The sequence below is a fragment of the Sarcophilus harrisii genome, chromosome 5 (genome assembly GCF_902635505.1).
Source record: "Sarcophilus harrisii chromosome 5, mSarHar1.11, whole genome shotgun sequence".
Classification (NCBI taxonomy): Eukaryota; Metazoa; Chordata; class Mammalia; order Dasyuromorphia; family Dasyuridae; genus Sarcophilus; species Sarcophilus harrisii.
Genome location: NC_045430.1, coordinates 220,827,425 through 220,852,502, shown reverse-complemented (window position 1 = coordinate 220,852,502; position 25,078 = coordinate 220,827,425). Strand labels below are relative to the sequence as shown.

The following is a 25,078-nucleotide window of genomic DNA, read 5'->3' as shown; positions in this document are numbered from 1 at the left end:
TTTTCAGAATCTTTAGAAGGCAGCTACTCTTCTCCAAACACCTTATTGCTATTTATCTAGAGGCTACACAATTAATTTCAAGTAGATAATTTCTGAACTTTTAAATACATTTTATTTGTTTATGTCTAAAGGGTTTTTATGCTAAAAAGTTTATAATAAAGTTAGCAAAACTGTCATTAAAATGACAGCAATCACAAAGTATCTACTTGTCTGACTACAATACTATGGATTACATGGCTAAAAAATTTAACACCAGGAAGACCAAAACTTAAGAAAATCTTAAAGGAAAAAGCAATTGACATAATTCATTGTTCTTATACTTAAGGCAAAGAAAATGGAGATAATGTAATAAAAAAATTTATTTCAAAACAAAAGTTTACTTTTTTTTTCCCATCAATAGACATGCCTAGTTCTTCTAGTATTAAAAGACTTGAAATATGTGGAGAGGATGTTGCTTTTAATGTTTATGATGTTTTGCTATTTCATTTCCTCAGAGTTACTGAATTTCAATTATATTTCCAATGATAATAAGAAATAATAGGTCAAATACTTAAAAACCTCAAGAAAGGGCAACAGGACACTGAGTATGTGGTCTGTGGAGGATTTACAGGAAGACAAGCAATAAACACATAAGAGGGGAAAGCATGGGTGGAGAGAACCCACATTACAGAGATAAATGATCCATTCAAGTATTTCAGCTGCAATCTTATTTATGTGCCTTAAAATACCTCTAGTTTCAGATGACTCTAATATGACCTATTGGAGCTGTATCCTTTGAAAATAAGCTGCACTGAAAAGAAGTGAGAGTGTTCTTGTCCCTGGTTGAATGCTTAGTGTAAAAGAAGAATGTTATAATCAAAAAAATGCAGCCAACTAAACAATATTTTCTCAAGTGTGACCTTAATATTTATCCATGAGCCATAGACCAGAAGACAAGGTACAACCAATGAATAATACCAATCATATACGACATTTTGGAAGAAAGAGGGAGTCTTTTTTATTAGACTGCATCTCCTAAATAATTTCATGATAACAAGGAAATATTAATTCTGATAATATTTACCAAATCCTATCCTGGCAGGTAAAAGTAACACATCTCCTGAGAACTGAGATAAACTAAATTCTTACTTATGCATTCTGTTATAAAATAAGTGCTTTGATGATTCTATTCCTATACTATGAAATGAGAGAGAGAAAGGAAGTATAAACTGACAGGACCTTCATTGTGGACCACTGTATTTATAAAACAAAAATTCACTGATGGTAAAAACACAGAGTAATCTCTTTAAAGTAGTATATTTACTTGTGTGTTTAGTCAAACAAATAAGACCTACTCAATGTAAGTCACTCTGACAAATATCTAAATGAATAAGCCATGACTTCAAGAAATTTACACTTATAAATTATTTTAATGCTGCCAACAAGTTAAATATGCAAACAGCAATAGAAGAAATTATAGTTATTTTCTAGAAGTTAGGTAAAACATGCTAGAAAAGAATATTTCAGTCTATGATTCACTAATTAAGTTTGCAGAAAGACAATTTTGATTGCTCTATTGAGAAGAGCAACCATAACTTACTTACTCCTTTACATAAAGAAAGGCAAAAAAATCAAAAAAGAGGCTCTCAATAATTACGGGTCCCAAACTTTTATAGAGGGTCCGCACACACTGAACCCTTGGTCTTACAATTTGAAGCTAGTTACATAAAAAACAATTCTGAATCTCCAAAAGAAGTTTAAATGGGATTCAATATGTTTGAAGAAGTCAGGGAAACAAAGTTGCTACATTTTTAAAAAATGGAATATAATCTGCAATACTTAGATTCTCAAACACCTGAAAACAAAAAAATCAGCCATTCAGATTGGTGCATTCTCTAAGCAGGGTTTATTTGGTACAAACATGTCATGAAACTCTATGTATGATCATAACCATACTTCATGTTCTCTCTGGCTAACATAAAAGTCATATTTGCTTTTACTTCACACTCACTCTGTCTTTGTCATCAGCTACATCACAGAGGGTATCATCAAGATCAAGGATCCCACCATCACCATGCTCCAAACGATGAACTTTTATCCAATAACTTGGATCCTACCAAAAAAAAGAACACAAGTAATTAATATCTTTGGAAGGACATGCTTCAGGGTCCATTTAACAAATCAAATGTTAAAAAGATTAAATTTCCACTTTTCAAAAGAAAATTGACTGTCAAACTTAAAAATCACCAAAAACTCAAGCATTTCTATACCCATCAAATTCATTGTATACCCCCCACCCTTTTATTCACTAAATTCAGAAAGTGCTGAGATTGGAAGAGGGGGACAAGAAGAGAAAGAGATCTAGTGGATCCTAATTGTTATCTCTTGCTGAGGTTTTACTGAAGTGCTATCTCCTTCGATGCAGTCTTCCCATATCTTCTTAAAATTTTCTCACAAAGCCTTTTTTTTTTTTTTTTTTTTTTTGGTTCTGTCTTCATTTCCCCCCCACCCTTCCAAATTCCCTACATAATATTTTACTTATCTGTGTGCCTCAAAAAAACTATTAGGTACGAGCCTTACTACTGCTTCATTTTTGTCTTCATCTTTATATATCCAGCACTAACTACAGATGCTTTGAACAAAACAGATGCAAAAGAAATTAACTGTTTCAATTAGAAAATTGTAAAATTTCATGAAAAGACAGAAGTTGCTTACATTTTTTCCTTTTAAAATATGACTTTCATACAATGAAAATATTCTTCTATAAGTTAATATAAACAATGATATACTTGCCATTTTAAACTCTTTAGAATTACAAAAATAAATATTCCTTGCATTTAAGTCAAGGTGCTATTTGGTTTGGAATTTGTGGGGCTGGGATAGAGCAGAGGGACAAAGATGAAAGTACACCAATTCAAGGAAAAGGGATTATAATTGTTTTATCATCACATGCTCCTTACATATTTCTATGTTCTTAACAATCATCATAAAACACAAGGGTCCACTGCTTAGTTTATACTCTAGGCAGAAAGAAAGAAAGAAAGGTTTCACATAGAGAAAAAAAATTAATTGTAACCAACTGTGTGACAGTATAGAACTGGAAACAAAAACATACAATTAGAAACTGACTAAATCATGACACATTCATGTGCAGAACAAAGGGGCAAATATGAATAATTCAGGGAATCATGAGAAGACTTATATGAACTAATATAGAACCAGGAAAACAGTATACCCAATGACTACAATTAGCTATGTGGGAAAAACAATGGAAAAATGAAACTGCACTATAAAATAGCAATGATAAGCTGGTCCCAGAGACAAATTTACAAAATCTCCTCCTTCCTCTCTTTTCAGAGGAAGAAGACAAAAAGTAAGCAATATTGCCTCTACTCTCATATACTACTTATATATTATATAATGATTTTGCCAAATCATTTTTTCCTCTTTTTTTAATAAATCTACTACTACAAAATTTGTCAGTAATTGTCAAAAATTGTCAGTAAAAAAAAAATGTAAGATTTAAAAAATAAGTAAAAGTCAAGGCTTACTTTTGTACCTTGAAATTAAATTTAATGCTAGCAGTCAAATCAGATATATAGACAATACTCCCCTGCCCATAACTAGGTGTTTTTGACAAGGATTCTCTAATCATAGGTTTCTATTTTAGTTTATGCTTTAATACTTTGAAAGTCTACCACATGATGATGCTTTTACTTGGTCTAAAGCAGCACTTGAAAGAGAAGTAACATCTTTTAATCTCTAGTAGGAGTCAGTCTATTCTTATAAAACAATGAATAATGAAAGATGTATATATAGTCTTCAAGAATGGCTAATACAATTCACTCTATGTATAGAGAATAAAGTGAGTATCTGACTGGTTCACTAGTGTTTACTGCATTCCTAAAATCAATCTACTCCTTCTGTGAATCTATTGATTTCTAAGTAGTCTGAGGAATCAGCTTCTGTCCATATAATGTTCACAGAGTGATGTGGATTATCCAAGTCTAGGGTTCCATTGGCATTGCTGAGTTATAAATTACTCCAGGTGGTGTTAAGTAGAACACATTTGACGTCGCTCTGTTTTCCATGGTCACTAAAAAAGATTCCAAGAGTAATCAGAAGCAACCTACTTCATGGGAGAGAGCAGAACTAGAGATTGTCCATAGAATGGCTGGACCCTATTACTTTCCCCAATGCCATATTCAAACAAACTGCAGAAAGAAGTCAGATTTCAAAACCTTATTCTCCTTGGTTCTGGATCTGAAATTCATTGCCTTTTAAAATTATTTTAATTTAATGGAAGAGAATCCCAATGTTTTTGCATTTTATTTTAGAGAACTTTTTACTTTCCCTGAGGTCATTTCCAAAGAAATTACCAGGCAATAATGAGATATTTATCGCTGGAGAGTTATTCAAGAACAAAGCTTGCTTCCTCCAGTTAATAAAAATAAATGTTATTAGGCAGCAAGGTGTGCAATGGATTCAGTATTGTACCTGTAGTGAGAAAGTTTAAATACAGCTCAAACATTTAATAGCATAACAGTATGTGACCCTGAGCAATATGCTTCTAACTACTTGGGTTCCCTCATTTGCAATATGGAAACAAAGAAACAAAAAAACAAAAACAAAAACAAAAACAAAAACAAAAACAAAAACAAAAACAAAAACAAAAACAAAACAAAAAAAAACAAAAAAAAAGCCTTTATCCCCATGATTGCTGTGATGATGAAATGAGATATCTGTAAAGTTTTTTTTTTTGTTTTGTTTGTTTTTTTGCACATCTTAAATCAGCACACAAATGTCGTCGTCGTCATCATCATCATCATCATCATCACCAGTATTTTTATTTGAGTTATTTCTTTGCTTCTCACTTTTCAAGAACTCATCCATAATAGTACTCCATGATTAAGACATAGTTCTTTCCCATTGTTACTCATAGTAATGTTGATACATCTGTTTTCCCCAACTTTGAGGAGGGAAGAAAGAAGGAAGGAAAGAAGGAAAGAAGGAAGGAAGGAAAGAAAGGAGGAAGGGAAGAAGGGAGGGAGGAAGGAAGGGGGGAGGGAGGGAAGAAGGGAGGGAGGGAGGAAAAGAAGGAAGGAGAGAAGAAGGGAGGGAAAGAGTGAGAAGAAGGGAAGAGGGAAGGGAGGGAGGGAGGGAGGAAGTGCCCTACCCATGGTTAGAACATGTGAGCATAAGAAAAATGTGATATATTTCTATCCTACTGAATAATACTGCTTCATGGAACACTGATTTCTCAAAAGAATTATCTGTGGGCTTTCGTAAACATAGTTCTTTTACAATGAACAAAGGACCTTCTTGTGTTCTACAAGAAAAGCCAAATATCTGATTATGGATAACTGTTTTCCAAAAAGTTGAAGAATGCTTGTTGATATTCTACTTTAAGAAAAAATGCTTTGAAAATTTTGAAATAGTAATAGCAGAGAGACAGACCAAAAGACATTCCTAGCTATTAATGCAGGGAGGGGATGGAGGGGAGAGGAGAAATCTCAATTCAACAACTTATTATTAACTGCCAAACAGGGACAATGAATTGTACTACTGCTAAGAACAAATGAAAAAAAAAAAATTGCTGTCCTCAAAGAGCTTACAGGTTTTAAAAAAACAAAATAATGGTAAATGGACATAATAATGGATTTGGAGTAAGAGAAATGGGGTTCTCTGCTAGCTCTGTGTGAGCTTGCACAAGTCACTTTAGACTACAAGTTCCTCCCTGATAAAATGAAGGAGTTGAGTTCAATAATCTATAAATTTCTTTTCAACTCTACAGCTGTGATCCTCCTGTTATTTATCATCATCTAGAGTCTATTTTTTTTTGGTGTATGTGTGTGTGTGTTTTGAACTTTATTAAATGCTAAATTCTTTATATTTCAGTGCTTGGGAGAATTAATAATTATTACTAAAGGCTATTAGAAGTGATTGCCTAAAATGGACAACTTCCAATTCCTAAAACTAAAAATGATTAGTTCCTCACTGATAAAATGAAGGAGTTGAACTCAATAATCTATAAATTTCCTTCTAACTCTACACTGTGATCCTGTGATCCTCTGAATATGCACCTGTTATTAATCATCATCATGATCAAGACATCCTAGAAAGAAACATAGCAGTGGATAGCAGCCCTCAAAGCTAGAAAGGTTGTTATTGTCATTTCATTCATGTCCAGTTCTTTGTGATGCCATTTGTAGTTTTCTTCATAAAGACATATTTCCTCTCTAATAATTTATTTATCTTATTTTATAATATCAATAATATAATATATTTATAATATATAATATATATTTGTAATATAATTATATATTATAAACATTTTTTCAGTTACATGTAAAACAATTTTAAAACCATTTGCTTTTTAAATGTTCAACTCCCTATCTTTAATATGAAAAGGTTAATTGCCATTCACCTACTTGGTAGTTTTCTCCTGCTATATCAAATATAGATCCACTTACTATAATTATCCTGTAATTTATTAGGTCATGTTGATACAGTAAGAAGTATGCCCAAAATTGTAATTTTAAAAAAATAAGTGTTTCAAAAGTATTTAAAGAACTATGGTTTTTAAATTTTTACATGTAACTGAAAAAAAAATTATTTTTTAAGACAGCAGCAGAATCACACAACATTACAGGGCACCTGTATAACATACAACTAAGCAAGGGATTCCTTCTATGGAATCCTTAACAAATAGTTGTCTATCTCTGGAAAATGTCTAACAAAGCGACAAACATCATCCCCTTAAAGCAACTCACTTTATTTTTCACATATGGGACTGACTAATAAGGTTCTGCCTTTTTAAGTCATAAGCAGGTGAATTTATCTGGAGCAATAAACTATGAATGCCCAATTTATGTAACAGAATTAGTGGCTTCAAGAAAGATTATCATATTCATAGTCTAGTTTTTTTTGCCTCCCATCAGTTCCGAAGTTCCCTGTCTCTGATTTAAAAAACAGCCAGGAACTGAATAGTTGCTCAGCTCAAGGAGACCAGAGGAATAGAAACTCTGCTGTACCCACAAGTGCTAAAATTGGGGTTATTTCTTGGGTTAGCTATTGAATGAAAGAGGTCAGGAATTGGGGCAGAAAGATTCTCTGAAGATCCTAGAAAAATAGGCCTGCCCTCCTGACAGGACTCCAAGAAAATTTCTTTTCCCCAAAATATTCTTATAATCATAAATTATTCATTTACTAAAATTGCAACAATTCCACCAATAATTATAACTAAATTCTTCTTTGGAAAATGAAAATGTTTCTAGGAGACATCACCTATATTATGTGAATGTTTTTGTTTCTAATATTAAGATCAGCTACAATAAAGAAAATGAAAAAACAGAACTGGAGCTACAACAGCAAAAAAGAAATACAAATGAACCAGATTACCCAATGTTATTAGAAATGTAAGTTATGGGGACCAACAAACTTTGCCTAATTTCAGAATTTCCTGGGAATACAGAAAAGATGATATATTGAAGACTATTTTTGAGAGTTCTGAAAAAGTAAATGGAAGAACTGTTTTTTTCCATTTCTAGAGAAATCATATTATAGACAAGTAAATAAGTAAAGTAATATTGAAATATTTCTTGTGTTGTTTACTGCAATTTGCAGAACCGAATTTTTGCAGCATAAAAGACTAGGGAGCTAGAGTTAAAGGTTATAGAGAAAGTTTCTTGTGTAAATTGGAGTGGAGAATTTGAGGTTAATGAGAGATTGTGCATTTCTACTAATCTTGAAGAAATATGAGAACATACTCTAGAACATAAAACCTAGAGCTGAGAATCAATAAGGAAAATGACACATTAGCCGCCAAAGGGAGGAATGATCATCCTTCACCCAGACCAGGACATATAGAGGTTATATTTCCCAACCCAAACCCAAACCTAACCCAACCCAAATCATTTAAAAGGGACTTGTTCATAAATTTCCAAATTATACAAATAAGGGAGCCCAAGAGGTAAATGCAAAATAAAAGAGAACATTATTTCATAGCTCAAAATTATGACATCATATGCATAAAAAAAGTTTTAAACCAATTGCGCTCCAAGTAGTTTAGAGAACAAGTATTGTTTTGAGGTACAAAGTTAGATTTGGAAGTCAAAAAAGACAACTATGTTTTTCTCCAATGATGCACTCTGACAAGATATTATCAAGTGACAACTTGACTAAATGAAATAATATTCGTAAATCACTTTGTAAATTAATGCACAATGTGAATGCTCACTATTATCATCATTATTTGAGATAGAAAATGTAGCTGGAATCATTACCATCTGATGCCATGTAAAACTAAATATGACATAAGAAATGGAATATACCAAGTCTCTAAGCCACAAGGACCACAGTCTCTTAGTATGCTAGGAAATTATTTGTCAAGCCAGACTTTCCCAGCATGCATAATTCTCCCTTAAATTAAGTTAAATTTTATGAAAGCTGATATTAGTATGTCTTGTAGAGAAAATGAATTTAATTGCCTAAAAGCGTCCTTATGACCCACAGAACAAATGACATTTTAAAAGTGGCAAATAAGACTGGAAATGTGAACTGCATTTCATTAACACATTCCTGTAATCTGTTTAAAGCAGCTGTACTAATTCTGCCCTAATTCCCAAACACTTCCCCACCCTGGAATACTATGAGCAGTTTTCATATTAAAACTGAAAAAAAAAAAAAAAATGGAGGGGGAGGTAGAGAAGAAATACTAGAACTTTCCCCTCTATTAAAAAAAAAAAAAAAAGAAAGGAAAAGGGGTTGGGAGAAGAGAACATCAACATATTTACTAAATAGGAGTATACTTGTACCCCCATATTTTGCCACTTGTCTTAATTCTCTAATGTGTTCTAAAATTCAACATGTTGATATTTTTTAAAAGAACAGTTTAAAATTATAACATACCCAAATTCTGAAGTCAGTTATTATACACAAAGGAATCATTTTAATTGCTCTAGAAAGTGTTCAAAAGTCCTGTTAATGTTTTTGGAATTATTCCAAAAACATAAGAAAAGAAATATTTCCTTTTTGAAAAACCAAAGCAAGTACATTACTCTGTCCATTCTTTTCAAAAGCATCTTACTTTGTCATGCCTACAAGTAGAAAGATATTTAACCACATTTCTTTTTTTTTTAATTCCTTAACAAAGAAATATTTAAATGTTGACTTTTTTAAAAAGTACTTTTCTGAAATTTTAAAGTATTCAATTCAATAAATCATTAATATTGCATCTAGTGATCACTCTATACATTTCTAATTTAAGACATATATTCCTACTAAAAAACTTTCACTAAGGATGAAAATAAACTTGGCGTAAGATTGGAAACAAGGGAAGTGGAGGGTTGAAGTGGTTGCAAATAGGAAAGACAATTAAAATCTATTAAAGATTACTAAAAAAGGCAGCCGAGCAACAATGAAGGCTCAGCTGGTATTCATTTAGCATTAATTTCTAGTGGAAAAATCAGCTTGATTTTTTGTAACTTTCTCAAATCTGGGAGTAAGAAACGAGAAAGTGAGTATTGGGAGTTATCCAAGATTGGCGATTAGGTATAATGGGCTGACAGAAGGTTAAAAGGATAAGCAACTATAGAGAGGAAGAAGGTACAACTTGGAAGTAGAAAGCCAAGGGGTATAAACTGAGTAAGGAGGTAAACAAGATCAACAGGAAGAAAAGGAAGAGATTAATGGAGCACATGGTAACTCCTCAGAACTTGAAAACCAAAAGATTTACTTTCTCATCTCCCAGAATCTTCTTTTCCTAAGGTAAAATGTCTTCATTACTCCTAAAATGATTTCTTTTCCCTGTGATTGCATTCATATGGATAAACTATATATTTCTTTGATTTTTTTTTTTTTAAAGATATGGCACCTAAAAGGAAACACATTACAAATATAGTATGACCAATAAAGAATTACAGAAACACTATTACCTCCCCCATTCTGGATGCAGAACCTGGCACATAATAAGAGCTTAATAAATGCTTATTGACTTGGCTTGATTGGACACTAATCTTCAATTAAGAAAATAGCTTCAAATTAATTTTAGTTGCTACATTACACTGCTGACTTAAAATGCACTTACCATCTACTTCCGTCTCATACAAAGATTGCTATTAAGAAAATCTTTGTCTATCATGAAACTCCAAATAGATGTTTAAAAATTTAAAATTAAGAGGACATCGTATTTATCCCAATTCTGCCAGAATCTGACTTTATCACACCAGTGCTATGCCATCTATCAATCTGTGGATGAAGATCCATACCACAACTCATTCCACAAACATTTAAGGGTCATGGCATGGAAGATTGTAAGAGGCATTAATAAGAAAGAAAGTCTCTTCTTTTTCTTCAGAGAACTCTGCACTTGCACTTGCTCTAGCACTCACTCTCCTCTCTCCCCTCCCCCCCATCCTCATCTTTCCCTCCTCTCCCCCTTGTCTTTGTCTCTATCTCTCTCTCTCTCCCAATTACCAATTTCTTTTGCCTTAAAGTCCAATCTACATAAGACCTGTTCACAAAACAAAATGTAATGATTATATTGGTGAGGTATAGACTAAATAAAATTAGAAACAGGAAAAGAGATAAAATCATTTTTTTAGAAAGGATGTCATGGAAGCTTGATGTATCTTGAAACAGTGGCACCTTAGGGATCAGCCAGGTATTCTATCCAATGAGCTAGAGAAAGAAATGTCAAACCATTCCAGCATCTCTGCCAAGATAACTCCAAATTAGGTCATGAAGATTCAAACAAATAAACCAAACGGATTTTAAAGTAAGGATCTCAATAATAACTATTAACAATAGTCATAATAATCTCCTAAGTATGAGGTTTAAAAATATGCAGAGCACTTTCTTAACAAGCCTGTGAATTTATGAATTTTTATTGAAAAATAACTACTTCCCTTTGCCTTTAAATTTGAAGATATTTCATATATGTACATTATTTGCATTTCACAAATATTGTTTGATAATTCAGCTAATATTTCCTGCATTTTATAGATAGGATAACCAACTCATAAAGGTCAGGTGACTTGTCACTTGAGACATTATACATTACTAGAAGATGTAGGACTTAAACCTGAATCACTAACTCCAGGACACTATATCTGAACTGACACTTTCAATTACAGGAAAGATACAGAAAAAGTAGATTCCAGTTGCACATGAATGTATAATACAGCAAAAGATCAGGGACCATAATACAGCTTGGGCAAAATTTAGAGCACGCAAAGGAAGAGAAACAAATAAAACTGGACAGGTACATTGGAGGCAAATTATTGAGGATCTTGAATGCCAATCTAAATACTTTGTATTTCACCCAGAGATAATAGGTCATTTTGTTTTTAGCAAGGAATTTCCAAGGTATGATTTGTGTTTTTAAAAGATGGATATAGCAGTGAAGGATGGCCACTAGGAAACCAGTTAGGAGGCTATAACTACAATTTAGAGAAGTAAGTAGGGTTTGAACAATGGTAATGGTAGTTAGAGAGGAAAATATGGGACAGATTCAAGAGATGTTTATTACCTGAGAAAAGAGTTTTAAAACAGCCTGCTTTATCTATAGGGAAAAGAATCTTTCAGTTAAAGATGGTCAGGCATGCCGTAACATTTACTAGACCTCAGAAGCCATCTAGTCCTATTCCCCCCACCCCCTTCCCCATTTACAAAAGAAGCAAAAGAGGTCCACAGAAGTCAACTAACTCACCCACAGTCATAACAGCCAGAGATGGAATTTGACTGACTTCTGCGTCCAGAGCCAGGGTTTTTTCCATTGTAATGCCCTATCACCCCTCCACAACAGCAATGGCTAACAGATTAGTAGAAAAGAATCAACAGATTTGAAGTCCAAAATAGAAGCTATGGTCAACTAAGAAAATAGAGAATAACAGTCCATTAATTTATTATTTTATTTATTATAGAAGTATAAATATTTACTTTTAATTATTCTATACAAAAGTCTCAAAAGGAAGTATAGATTCAAAAGACTAGTGCCATCATGCCATTCTTCTTATACCTGCTCAGTTTGGGGAATAAGGATAAGACCCAGAACAGGTTGGTGCTGCGCAAATCCATGAAGTCTTTCAGTCTGTGGAGCAAAAAAAGGTGATAGCTGCCTGATCATATATAGCAGCAATTCCTTGCCTAGGATATAGGAAGCTAACCTGAGAAAGCAGAAACAGAAAGTAAGAATCCAGATTAGAAGCAGAAGTCAAATAGCAAAAATCAAACAGAATTCAAGGAGTAAGAAAGGAGAAACTGAATGAGAGATCAGGGCAGGATATGTTCGGGCCAGATTTCAAACAATTTGTACTACCAAGTTCCATGCACATAGATAAAGAAATAACTGACAGGGAGTGGCAGGTAGAGTGGGCTTGTAGGTATTTATATCCTCCCCCAAGAGACTGGTTTTGCCTTATAGTTTCCTCTAAATTAGTTAGCTGTATATCTTCAATTGCTACCAGCAGTGTTACTCTCTGGAAAAATTACCACATCTGTGTGGTGGAAGAAACCTACTATGTACCACATTGTGTCCCGAGTTCTAGGAGAATAGAAAATTAACATCACGTGTGATTTCTTCCCAATGAAGAATAAAATCTCATCAAGCAATAATTCTATTACCTAGGGTTTTATGCCCATGCATAGTTAGAAACAACTATTTGTTGGCAATTTTATAAGGTGGTTTTTTTTTAATAGCAATTTAATGTTTCACCTAACATTTACAAAAGAAATACCTTAAGTAATCAATTTTGATATCCCTAAGGTTATTCAACCATCTAACCCTGGCACATAGTCAAAAGAAAACATACCTGTTTACTTAATAACTAACACACAACACCAGTCTTACTTAAGTACTAAAAGGAATTTTTTGCATAGAAAACAAATCTCAGTGAAACATGATAAGTTACAATTAACAGGATGAAAGTAAAAAAAAAAAAAAAAAAAAAAATCCAACAAGCATCTGTTCCTCAATGTTTCCTATTCAAAAAGGTCTCCTTTCATTATGCATATACTTAAAACATTGCTTGCACCTGTATATTCCAAACTAAAAAATATCTGTAGCAATCCTAATCAATTTTCATAGATGAGGACAAAGCAGCAGAAGGCACTGACTAGCCTTGCTATCATGAAGATCAGTGTTCTTTCCTTTACCAATTATGTGACCACTGGAAACAAGGAAGGAAGGGAGGAAAGAAGGAAATGATGAGAAGGAGCCAGAATTCACTTCAAATTCTCCCTTAAATCCAATTAACAAAATAGCAACTTCTGCCTACCTCAGAGGTCCTTTGGGAAATAGTGGGACAGAAGCGTTCCAGTTGCATGTGATGGACCCTATATTCACATCCATCACATCCAGCAGTCCCAGATGTCCTGGTCAGAGTTCCACAACAACATAACATCACAAAACTTAGATCTAGCCAAAACTCAATGGTGACAAACAACTGTTTCCATTGATATGCAGTATGAAGTGAGAATTACTTGGGAGGGTGGAAGGGACCAGCTCTCTAACTTCAACTCAAATCCTGCTGATGTCAGAGGTGGGGCTTCCTTCTCCTTCCCAAGATACTCCTATCACCATCAAGGGAGGATTCTATGATTGTATCTTCAAAAGATTTGCCAAGAGCTAAATGCAGCTCAGGTAAGACCAGAATTCATATGAACAGTGACAATTCACAGTAAAATAGCAAGTGTCATAAGAGTTCAAAAGATTTCAACAATAGAAGAAATGCCAAATGACTTGAGACACACAATGTGGATGGTATGGAGAAATGTCTGAAATGCCCTTCTCCTTTCCCCTTACCCAGTGCTAAACCTACCCCACATTCCAAGACTCAGCTAAAATCTATCAGTCTCAAAGTCTTTCTTTGCTACTTCAACCAACAAATATCTATCTTCGTTGCTGAATTTCTTTAGTATTTCTTGTCTGTAGTACTCACCGTTCATAATTTATAACTGTTGTTTTTTTAAATATCATCATAGTTAATTAAATTGTAATCTCTTGAATTACATTCTATTACATACTCTACTCCCAAAGCATACACATTGGTCATGGGATTCTGAAGGCAATAGTAGAGGGATCAAGTGATTTGACACAAAATACAGAAACAGTAAGATTATACTACAATACAAAACAAAACTGAGATTGAGTCCCTAACTGCACAACCAAATCTCTTCCAGTGACACAAATGTAATTTGATTATATGACTTGGTTTCATCTAAAGCAAGATAAATTGACATTTGGATTACAAATATCCTTCTAATCTGTCTTAATACTGTGTTCTTAAATGATCCTTTAAAAAATCTTTAGCATTTTGAAATGGCCTGACTATGACCATCTGGTGAGGACCAAAAATTTAAGTCTTGAATGGACCTCCAAGGCTCTGTAGTCTAACACCCTCATTTTACAAATAAGAAAATTGAGGTTCAGGAAAATTATGTGACTTGGCCATGGTCACAGAGATGATAAACTTCAGCCAAGATATGAACCAAGGTCCTTTATCACTCAAATTGTTGCTTTCTCTAGTATACCAAAATGCCTAGTATCATTTTCATAGTTTTCCACTTCATTTGTTTAGTTAAATATTAAGATATGTCAGTATCAAGCAACCTCAAAATATATCTGAATATTAATTTTGATTCCCCCAGAATATTAATCCTGTTAATATAAAACCTTATTAATTTAATAGTATTAAAAAGTAAGGTTTCCCTAACACACACACACACACACACACACACACACACACATATTTAAAAAATTCAGTCAAAGCGCCATTACATAATCTTTAATTAATGTGTAGAATAGAATATATCAATTAGTAATAAAATGTTAATGGGAAATTTAAATAAGAGAGGAAGAAAAAGAATGCAAAACACGATCAAGAATAAAGAGTTTCAAATAGGGGAATAATCTAATAGTTTATTAAATAAGCTAATAGCTTATTAAAAGAGAAACATTTTTGGATATGAAAAATATGGAACTTCATTTTTGCAGCCATTTAATTTCATCTATAATAGATGGGGATTATAATAGCACCTACTCATAGGGTTATTGTGAGGATCAAATGAGAAAATAACTGCACAATGTTTTTTTGTACAATATCTGGAACATAGAAGTGCTTTGATTTTTCTGATGTTTTATTTGTCTAAGCATATTTGTTACAGATGTTTTGCTGAGTTTATTCCCTCAGTGGAATAGAAGAAGTGAGAGGAAGAGAAAATAAATGCTTGTTAATTGAAAAATTAGATTTTTTAAAAAGTGGTTAAGATTTTCAATGTTAAGTTCATTAAAGAATTATGCTACTATTTTTTTATCTAATTTTATAATGAGAATCTCCAAAAAGCTCATCCTAGCCCAGAGGATTTGTATCTTCCCCAGGAGAAGCAGCAAAGAATCATTTTTCCTAAGCATACAATCATGACAAGTCACTGCCGTGGCGAGAATGGACAACAAAATAAAACAAAACACCTGGGACCTGGTTTTTTCCTTACATTCTCACAGTAGCATATTTCAAAGTGCTACTCAATATTATGTCCTGGTATCTTTTATGCCTACTAATATTCACCCATTTTGCATAACTATTCTTGAAAATTGAAACTATTTCTAACCATATGAAAAGATGCTCCAAGTCATTATTAATTAGAGAAATGCAAATTAAGACAACTCTGAGATACCACTACATACCTGTCAGATTGGCTAGAATGACAGGGAAAGATAATGCAGAATGTTGGAGGGGATGTGGGAAAACAGGGACACTAATACATTGTTGGTGGAACTGTGAATACATCCAACCATTCTGGAGAGCAATTTGGAACTATGCTCAAAAAGTTATCAAACTGTGCATACCCTTTGATCTAGCAGTGTTACTACTGGGCTTATATCCCAAAGAGATCATAAAGAAGGAAAAGGGACCTGTATGTGCACGAATGTTTGTGGCAGCCCTTTTTGTAGTGGCTAGAAACTGGAAACTGAGTGGATGCCCATCAGTTGGAGAATGGCTGAATAAATTGTGATATATGAATATTATGGAATATTATTGTTCTGTAAAAAATGACCAACAGGATGATTGCAGAAAGGCCTGGAGAGACTTACACGAACTGATGCTGAGTGAAACGAGCAGGGCCAAGAGATCATTATATACTTCATTATATACTTCAACAATAATACTAGATGATGACCAGTTCTGATGGACCTGGCCACCCTCAGCAATGAGATCAACCAAATCATTTCCAATGGAGCAGTAATGAACTGAACCAGCTACGCCCAGAGAAAGAACTCTGGGTGATGACTAAAAACCATTACATTGAATTCCCAATCCCTATATTTTTGCCCACCTGCATTTTTGATTTCCTTCACAAGCTAATTGTACAATATTTCAGAGTCTGATTCTATTTGTACAGCAAAATAACGGTTTGGTCATGAATACTTATTGTGTATCTAATTTATATTTTAATATATTTAACATCTACTGGTCATCCTGCCATCTGGGGGAGAGGGTGGGAGATAAGAGGGGAAAAATTGGAACAGAGGTTTGGCAATTGTCAATGCTGTAAAGTTACCCATATATATAACCTGTAAATAAAAGGCTATTAAATAAAAAAAATAAAATAAAATAAATAACTATTCTTGAATATGAGGGGCCAAAATCTACCTGGGAATTGGCAGAGGCACAGGCCCTCCTTAATTCAATTCCTCAATTGATTTCCAAGAACAGGGTGCAAGTAACAGAAAACCTCAGGAGCAGTTTGATGTAATGTAAAGTTCATTTAGGAAATGACCATAAATTTGAACTTGGAAGTATGTTATCTATACCAGCTCTTCCTCTTATAAAAGTAAAAACTGAAATAAGGAGAATCAAAGAACCTAGATTCAAATTCTGACTCTGCCCTGTATTGCCTGTTTGAGTTTATGTCATTTCTGGGTTTCAGGATGCATATCTTGTAAAATATTATCCCTGGCCTCTGGGAATTTTTCATCTAACTGAGAAATAAATTTGGAAGTACAAAATATTATACAATGCTCACTAAAGAAATGTAAACTGAACACAAATACTAGAAGAGTTAAGGGGAGAGAGACTGCTGTGTTAAGTTAGTTGCCATTTAGTGATAGTAAGAAATAATGAGATGTTGGTTATATGCTCTTTGATAATAATAATAATAATAATAACATCTGCTATTTCTCTGGTAAAGATATTCAAAGAGTTTGGATAGGCAGTTCAACAATCTATAGAGAACCAGACTCCCAGATATAAAAACAAAAATGGGTTTAAGTCTGCACCTCTGTCACATCGTGGTTATATGATGAGAAGCACCACTTAATATTTCAGTGCTCAGACATCTCTCCTAGACTATAATCTATAGAGAAGACTTAAATCTGCACTGGAAGAATGAATTCCATAATTAAGAGTTTTTTACACTAAGGGAATCATAAATCTAGTCCCTCCCCTTCAAAAAAAAAAAAAGAAGAAGAAGAAGAAGCTTTATATATAGTGTCTCCTTTGATTCTCAGGGCAAACCTGTGAGGAAAATATTATAGCTATTATTGTCTGTTTCACAGGTAAGGAAATCAGTGGTCTAAGAGATGAGATGATTTGCCAAGTCTTTATACAGCTAGTAAGTGTAGGAATAGGATTTCAAGCTCAGATGTTTCTTAACTTCACAATCAGAACTCTTTTCACTAGAGAATGTTTTCTGCTAATTGAACTAGATTTGGGGATACATTCAAGTCCAAACCCAGTGCCATTGGTTGCTTAAAGCACACAGTTTAGACTCATCTCTGGCCAATCTATGGTTAACTGGATCAAGTGTCTTTCTGTGAAAATCACTTTCTTGATACAATATTCTAACCAGCTGTCCTAAGCAGGTCAACAGTATGCCACAGAAACATAAATTTAAAAAGCAAAGACAATTTCAAAGGACAGTGTTAAGTGAAGAAAAAACCGCAATTAAAGATTTTTTCAAAGAAACCTCCATAAGTATTTATTTTATTTGCAAAGAAAAATTCCAGTAAAATAAGGAATTCTATCTCAGAGTAGAACCCTTTCCCCACATACAGTTGTATGGTCTCCAGAAGTTTTTCCTGTTTACTGAAGCCTTGACACATGTGGGAGATTAACAAGACTAGACAAAGAAGACACAAAACTTGTTTGACAAGTAAGGTCACAGATCTGTTCAGGAAATTATACAACAATCTATTTAAATCTGCCCCGTATTATATGGGAATTATGTTTCCTACATGACTATGACAATATACAGTTTTGTCCTGGCCATTCTTTTCTTTTCAGACCCTACTGATATTCTAAATTAGCAAAATCTGAGTAATCTCAAGCATAGGATATTACCTGTCCCCATCACAGTTGCTTAATAGTGCTAATAAATTTTAATTAGTACTGATATTATGAATACATACATTAATATAAAGTACAAGTGCTGAGATTCTTCCTCTCTGAAAATCCATAATGTAAACCCATTAATTAAGCTGGTTTAATGTAGTTTCTGTGAGAATTTTCTTCTGATGTAAGGACTTGAATTTTATTCCCACATAGACCTGAACCATGAACTTCTAGGATTCTTGCTAAAACATGTTCTGTCAAATCCAAGCACAGCTTTAATGACATTTTTTTAAATGGGTTTACGGGATTTGTTTTAATTTTCACAGTATATAACAATAGTATAGAAATGATATGCAAGTTTTAATAGTATAGATAATGCATATGCAATTGGAAAAAAAATCAATATGTATAATTGAGAATGTATTTTAAAGACTCCTGGGGGCTACATTATCATGTATTCAAATGGTTGGGTTTTTGTGTTTCTGGTGTTTTTTTTAAACTTCCAAAAGTTACTTAAAAGATTTAAATGTTTTCATTTCTCATCTCCAAAACCTTTTAAAAATTCACATATGATCTACTAAATTGATAGAGGGTAATTTTTCTTCACCTAAAAATGGTTACTATAATTCGGGGAGAAGAAGGGGGAAGGAGTAGAAAAGTCATAGTACGATGGCCTGAAAATGAGACTGGAGAATTGGGGAAGTCCTAATGATTTTTCACTGAATCGAGACCAGAAAAGAAACAAAATCATTACAGGGATGGCAATTACTTAATTCTATACCTGCAATAAAGATTTTGAGCATCCAGTCACACCCCACATAAAGAAAGGAGGGGCAGAAAAAAGTTCTGGTATCTGTGAAACTTGCACAATATCAGAAACCCAAGCAAATATCATTGGCTCTCATCTTGGAAACAGATATTTCAATAAAGTACCTATCAAATACTGCATGTGAATTGGGAAGGGGAAAGTACTGGGCAGCTACACAACACAGATGATGGGATTACTAGGCCCTATTTCTCTGGACTAACTTCAGCTAATATATACACTGTGCATCTACTAGTAATGTCCACAAAAGGAATGTGCCAAGTGTAGCAAAAGCAAGGATAAGGAGTATGTACAGGACAAGTCTTTAGAGACTATACTTCCTATGATTAAGCCAAATTCTCATGATATCAAACCACTAACAAGAGTTCTTCTTAAAGATGACCTCATAATGAATATTATTGTACTATTAAAAAATGAACAAGACGATTATAGAAAGGCCTGGAAAGGTTTACACAAACTAATGCTGAGTGAAACAAGCAGAACCAGGAATACACTATACACAGTAATAGCAAGATTGTGTGATGATCAACTAGGAAAGACTTCTCGGCAGTTCAGTTCCCAATAAACTGTGGATAAAAAACACCATCTCCACCTAGAAAGAGAACTATGAAGATTGAACTTCATAGTTCTGAGGAAGTTGCATACAACATATACTATATTCACTTTTTTTTTCCCCTGTATTTTTTTCTCTCTCATGATTTTCCCTTTTGTTCTGATTTTTCTCTCCCAACATGATTCATAAAAAAAAATGTGCATTTAAGAAATTAACCTACATGTATAACCAGAAGAAAAACAAAAGAATAAAGTAAATAGAGATGGCCTCAAATGGTCTCTCAGTGTCTCTCTCTCTCTCTCAGATATTTCCTAGCTCAGAAATATCTGCTTCTGATGCAGACCAGTTCCATCTTACAGAGCTGACACTCCAGGGCAAAGGGACCTTCCAATAGCCATGCATCCAGGTAGCCACACAATGAACATGGGTCACAAATGGCAAAACTACTACAAAATTGAACAACCAAACCCTATTTGTAGCAAATTATATTAAAAGAGATTTTACAACATTATGATAGTTCCCAGGATGTTTTATGCAGTTATTTCATTTGATCCCCTCCATAATCCTGTGAGAAAGGTAATATGACTAGAAAGCCTGCCTGAAAGGTCTAGCTTCATAATGTACAAGTGATTAGCATAGCAGTCCAGTGGTTAAAGAGTATCTAGCTAATTGTTAGTATTTTTAAAATACTGTTTGTTTGACTGATTTTTGTTGACTGATACAAACTATCTAGGTGTGTGGGAAAACCATTCCCTTCTACCACAAAGAAACTTGGTATAACCAGAAGCTGCAGATTAAAGGCAGTCTGACATAGGAGAGGGAATTTCTTTACCAAGTAGTTTCCCATATCAGTGCAGGACCTGCCCCTAAAAATCCCACAAATGTAGTTATTATACCTATTTGTTAAGTGAGGAAACTAAATCTAAGAGGAGTTAGGTGACTTGTTCAGGATCATACATCCAATAAATGTTCAAGAAAAGGTTCAAATTAATGCAATTTCTGCACTTAAATAGAGCCAGAGTTCAGTTATTTTAAAGTTATCTTATTGCTTAGGTGACAGTGGATGAAGTGTCAAGCCCGAGTCAGTCAGACTCAACTTTGAGTTCAAATTTGGTCTTAAGATACTTAACTAAATATGGGACCCCCAAACAACTCCCTTAAATCCTGTTTGCCTCAGTTTCCTTATCTGTAAAATGAACTGGAGAAGAAAATGGCAAACTACTCCAGTATTTTTGCCAAGAAAACCCCGAGAGGTCATAATTGAAATGACTGAAGAACAATTTCACTAGCATAGGAAATTTCTGATGAGTAAACTCCTAACAATATAGAGTGACACTCACTTTGCAACTTACAGGTTCTTAAGAGATTTTCCTGCACCACTGACAAGTGAAGTGAAATGTCCAGGATCACATAGTCAGATGTATTAGAGATGAGACTTGGACCCAGATCTACCTATCTATTGGGCTACAGTGAGGGACTAAATCGATTATTTCATTTTAAATTACTTCTTTACAATTTCTCCTAAAAGGAAAGGATCTTGTTTTTATCATTCACGGCCTTCCTATTTTTAGTTAGTACAACAAGCTGGCTATGATAATCCCTTTAGGTCTTTTGGGAAGGGTCTATGTAAGCTACAATTATTCTATAACAACAACGTAGATGTTTTAATTAGTAGCAAATAGTGAAGAACCAGCCTGGTCACTTCTTCTAATTTCAAGGTAGAGTTAATGTTAAACTTGATATTCAATATAGTAATATATTCATTCAATCATTGCATCATATTCTTCATGTCAGAGCAAGTCAGGTCTGATACTTCCTGTCTATGCACAGCTTAAAATTCCCCTTACCTGTGTTGTGAAAGTGATTTTAAACACTTTTGCTTATAACCCTAGAATCTTTTAAATGGTCTGTCAACCAAGTTTGGGTACAACAAACATAAATGAATTCAACTTTAAAAAGATTTTTCCAATGTGTTCTTTTTTTTTTCCTTTATCACAAACTGATTCCTTTGAAAATAACGGATAAGGTATATAAGGTAAGGGCAAGGGCTGTGGCTTACCCTAGTATAGCAATATTTTTTTTTAACTTAGAGAAATGTGTTGATGGTTTTTTTTTTTTTTATCCACAAATAAAGAGAAATAAATATGAGCTTTATATTAAGACAATAGTGAAGACAGAAAAAAAATAAGCCCCAACCCCACAAGATTTGTTTTTTCTTTCTTACTTTTTCTACTGGAATACTATAACTTTTATCTTTTTCTCCTGTCACATATAATAAACTGTTTTGAAATCTAGATAACTAGGAGTCTCAAGGAATCTAAAGACAAATTCTTCTAGAGAGACAGGATGGGGTAATTATAACAACAGTTCACCTTTATAGGTGAGCAAAATTATTTAACGTGTGTAAAGGGCTCTACACTTATCACGTGCTTTGTAAGTTAAACATTTGGTAAGCTTCAAATCAAAAAACTTGGATAATTTCCTTGCTTCAAACACGTTCCAGCCCTATGATCACCTATGAGTCACTTAGGTTTACAAAAAAGGTTTTAAAAACAATTGGACATGGTTTCCTTGCACTATCCATCTGTAGGATTGTATCACAAACCACTTTTCAAATCAAACATTCTATAGATGCTTATATTTCATTATTATGCTGGATCTATTAAATGAGACATTCAATATTTGCCCCCTTGACACACCTAAAAAAAAGTTCACTTTAACTGTCCTATGCTGCTGTTGCAATTACAAATTTTATGGATGGTTCATTTTTGGTTCAGTGTATTATTCTACAGTAATACAAGAAATCAACAGTACAGGCGAAATGCTGGAACATTAAGGTCCTGTATGGTAGAATGAAAAACACTATGAATTTAAAAAACTGATTCTGACATTAACTTGTCAAATGTCCTTAGCCAAAATGCTGTAATTTTATGTAGCCTTCTTTCTCTCATTTGAAAATAAAGAAGGTTGGACTAGATTTCTAAGGCCTAAAGCCTATGATTCTAAAATATTAATTCTGTGAAGCAATCCAAATTGACCAGCAGAGTGCACTCTATCAGCAGCTAGGGAAACTGTCCCTGCAAAAGGCAGTTCCAATACTTCCTCACTTAAATGTTGGGGGTAAAATATACAAATATTCTGAATAATTCTCTATATCCTACCCAGAAACAGCTTGATGTAGTCAGCACTGCAGTAAACTTTTTTAAATCTTTAAGCCAACTGAATACCATTTTTAGATAAGTTATAAAACAGATCATAAGGTCAAAGCAATAAATTGCTAAAATTTGCTCTTTTGTACATAAAATATTTTTGGCTAAAAAAAAATCAAGACATTAAAATTAGAAGCTGCTTAGAGGAGTATCATTATAAAACATTTATGGATTTTTAATACAATGAAAATGTTTTTTCAAAATCTCACAATCTGAATCACTGCAGCTTCTCTTCCCCCTCCCCCCCTTTTCCCAGTCTCCTCTTATGTAACTTGCAAAAGCAGTTCATGCATTTTCCTAAATTTGATAACAACAACAACAAAAGCGTTATATAAGTTGCATGGTCCTTAATCATATTCACTAAGGCCTCCTTTTAAACAATGAATCCAAAGTTTTATAGCAAGCACACACAAAAGTATTGGAATTCACATGTAGCAGACCATTATTGTCTTTCCCATACAGGATTTTAAAAGGTAATATGATTGGTAAAAATCAACTCTATTGTGTCAAGTGAATCCTTTTGCCAAGATGACCATGAAATGCAATAATCTAAATATAGTGTTTCTCCTCTTGAAGAAGAGATGAGCTCTGAACATTTTTTTTTCCTCATTTATCAATTAAAGGGTCAGACAACGAATCAACCAACAATTCTTCATCTTCATCTAAAAATAAAGAAGCAACCACCCACATCACTCACTTTAGCTATAGCATTGGCTATATATTAGCACAATGCATACAGTGCTACCCCTAGATCAGGAAGATATCTTTCTGAATTCAAATTTGGCCTCATATAATGACTTTCTTTATGTGACCCTGGGCAAATCACTTAGCTCCATTTGCCCAAGTTTCTTCAGTTATAAAAATGAGCTAGAGAAGGATATGGTAAACTGCTTTGCCAAGAAAATCCCAATGGGGTCACAAAAGAGACCAATACAACTCAACAAAAACAACAAATGATGTCCATAGAGAATCTTATCACAATTAGTCTTCTTAAAAGTGATCAGAATTAATATGAAATAATTTCTTAATATAAAAGCTATTTTCTTGAAAACTTGAAAAAAATTTTCTTATTCTTCTCACACAAAATATAACCAAGTTAACTTTCTCCTTTTAGCTACATAAAAGACAGATCTTCAAACAAAAAATCTTAGTTTGAGGTCCAGTCCAACAAATATGCCTTAATGTATGCTCTTAACCACCAGGTGGTGCTACTCATGCTAAAGAAAGGAAAAAGGGAAGAAGAGTTGAAGCAGAGGGGTTATATATATATATAATGTAATATAGTGCAGCACTTAATTTAAATTGCAGTAAATAAATCTAAAAGAACTTTTATTTGTTCTAATATTTCTTCAAACCACTGCAGTTTTAACACCAAGTGAGGAGAAAATTATTTGACTGAAATCAAATTATGAACTGTGGCAAGGAGCTAGAGATTTAAAGTTTTGTTCTCAACACCAATCTACCCAGATTTATAAATAAATAAATTTATTTATTATAAATATAATAATAATATTAATATTAATTAATAATAATAATAATAATAATAATAAATATAATAATAATAATAAATAAATAGGCAAATGTCAAAGTCCCTTTGAATAATCTCCCTGAATTGCTTTCTGTGCCTCTGTTCTTGGCCATCCAATCTACAACCTATTCAAAACTGTTAGAAAAACACTCAAACATCCTTTTTCAGCATGTCACACTCCCTTCTTCAAAAACAGAGTGGTTTTCTTCTTGCCTATCATTTCAAATGTAAACTCTTCAGCCAGGCATTTAAAAAAATCAATTGGGCCCCTTGGCTTGTTTAACCCTCATTTCTTATTATTTTCTGACAGGATTGGAGTTATGCATAGCTAGGATAGGCAGGCACCTCTGGAGAATAATGACTCACTCAACATTGCAATAATAAATAAAAAATAATAATTACGACCTTCATGCAGTATGTACAAGACCCAAAAGCATCTTCAGAAATAAAAATTGCATTCCCAACCACTGTTTCTATGTCTAAAATGTTTCTAAAATTTTAGGAAGTCCATAATATCATTTATCAATATCATCATTCATAAAATTGGTTCAGGTTTGGATCACTTTTTCATCTTCTTCACTTTTCCCAAAAATCTATGCAGAGAATCCATTCAACATGCTGAAAGGCATATTTTATATATATTGTGGGTAC

General features: G+C 33.4%; 1 protein-coding gene across 21 annotated transcripts in view; it reads right to left on the bottom strand.

The window, feature by feature from the left end:
• PARD3 (par-3 family cell polarity regulator) overlaps window positions 1–25,078 on the bottom strand; it is a 670,322-nt gene that overhangs the window by 552,067 nt on the left and 93,177 nt on the right. For 11 of the 21 annotated variants that reach the window (XM_031939686.1, XM_031939702.1, XM_031939690.1 and 8 more), the window contains exon 2: window positions 1,991–2,092. In XM_031939686.1, the coding sequence (XP_031795546.1) occupies window positions 1,991–2,092 (102 nt within the window). Of the gene's footprint in view, window positions 1–1,990; window positions 2,093–13,256; window positions 13,496–25,078 lie in introns of those variants that run through there. The other 10 variants (XM_031939684.1, XM_031939688.1, XM_031939685.1 and 7 more) reach the window with 4 other exon arrangements.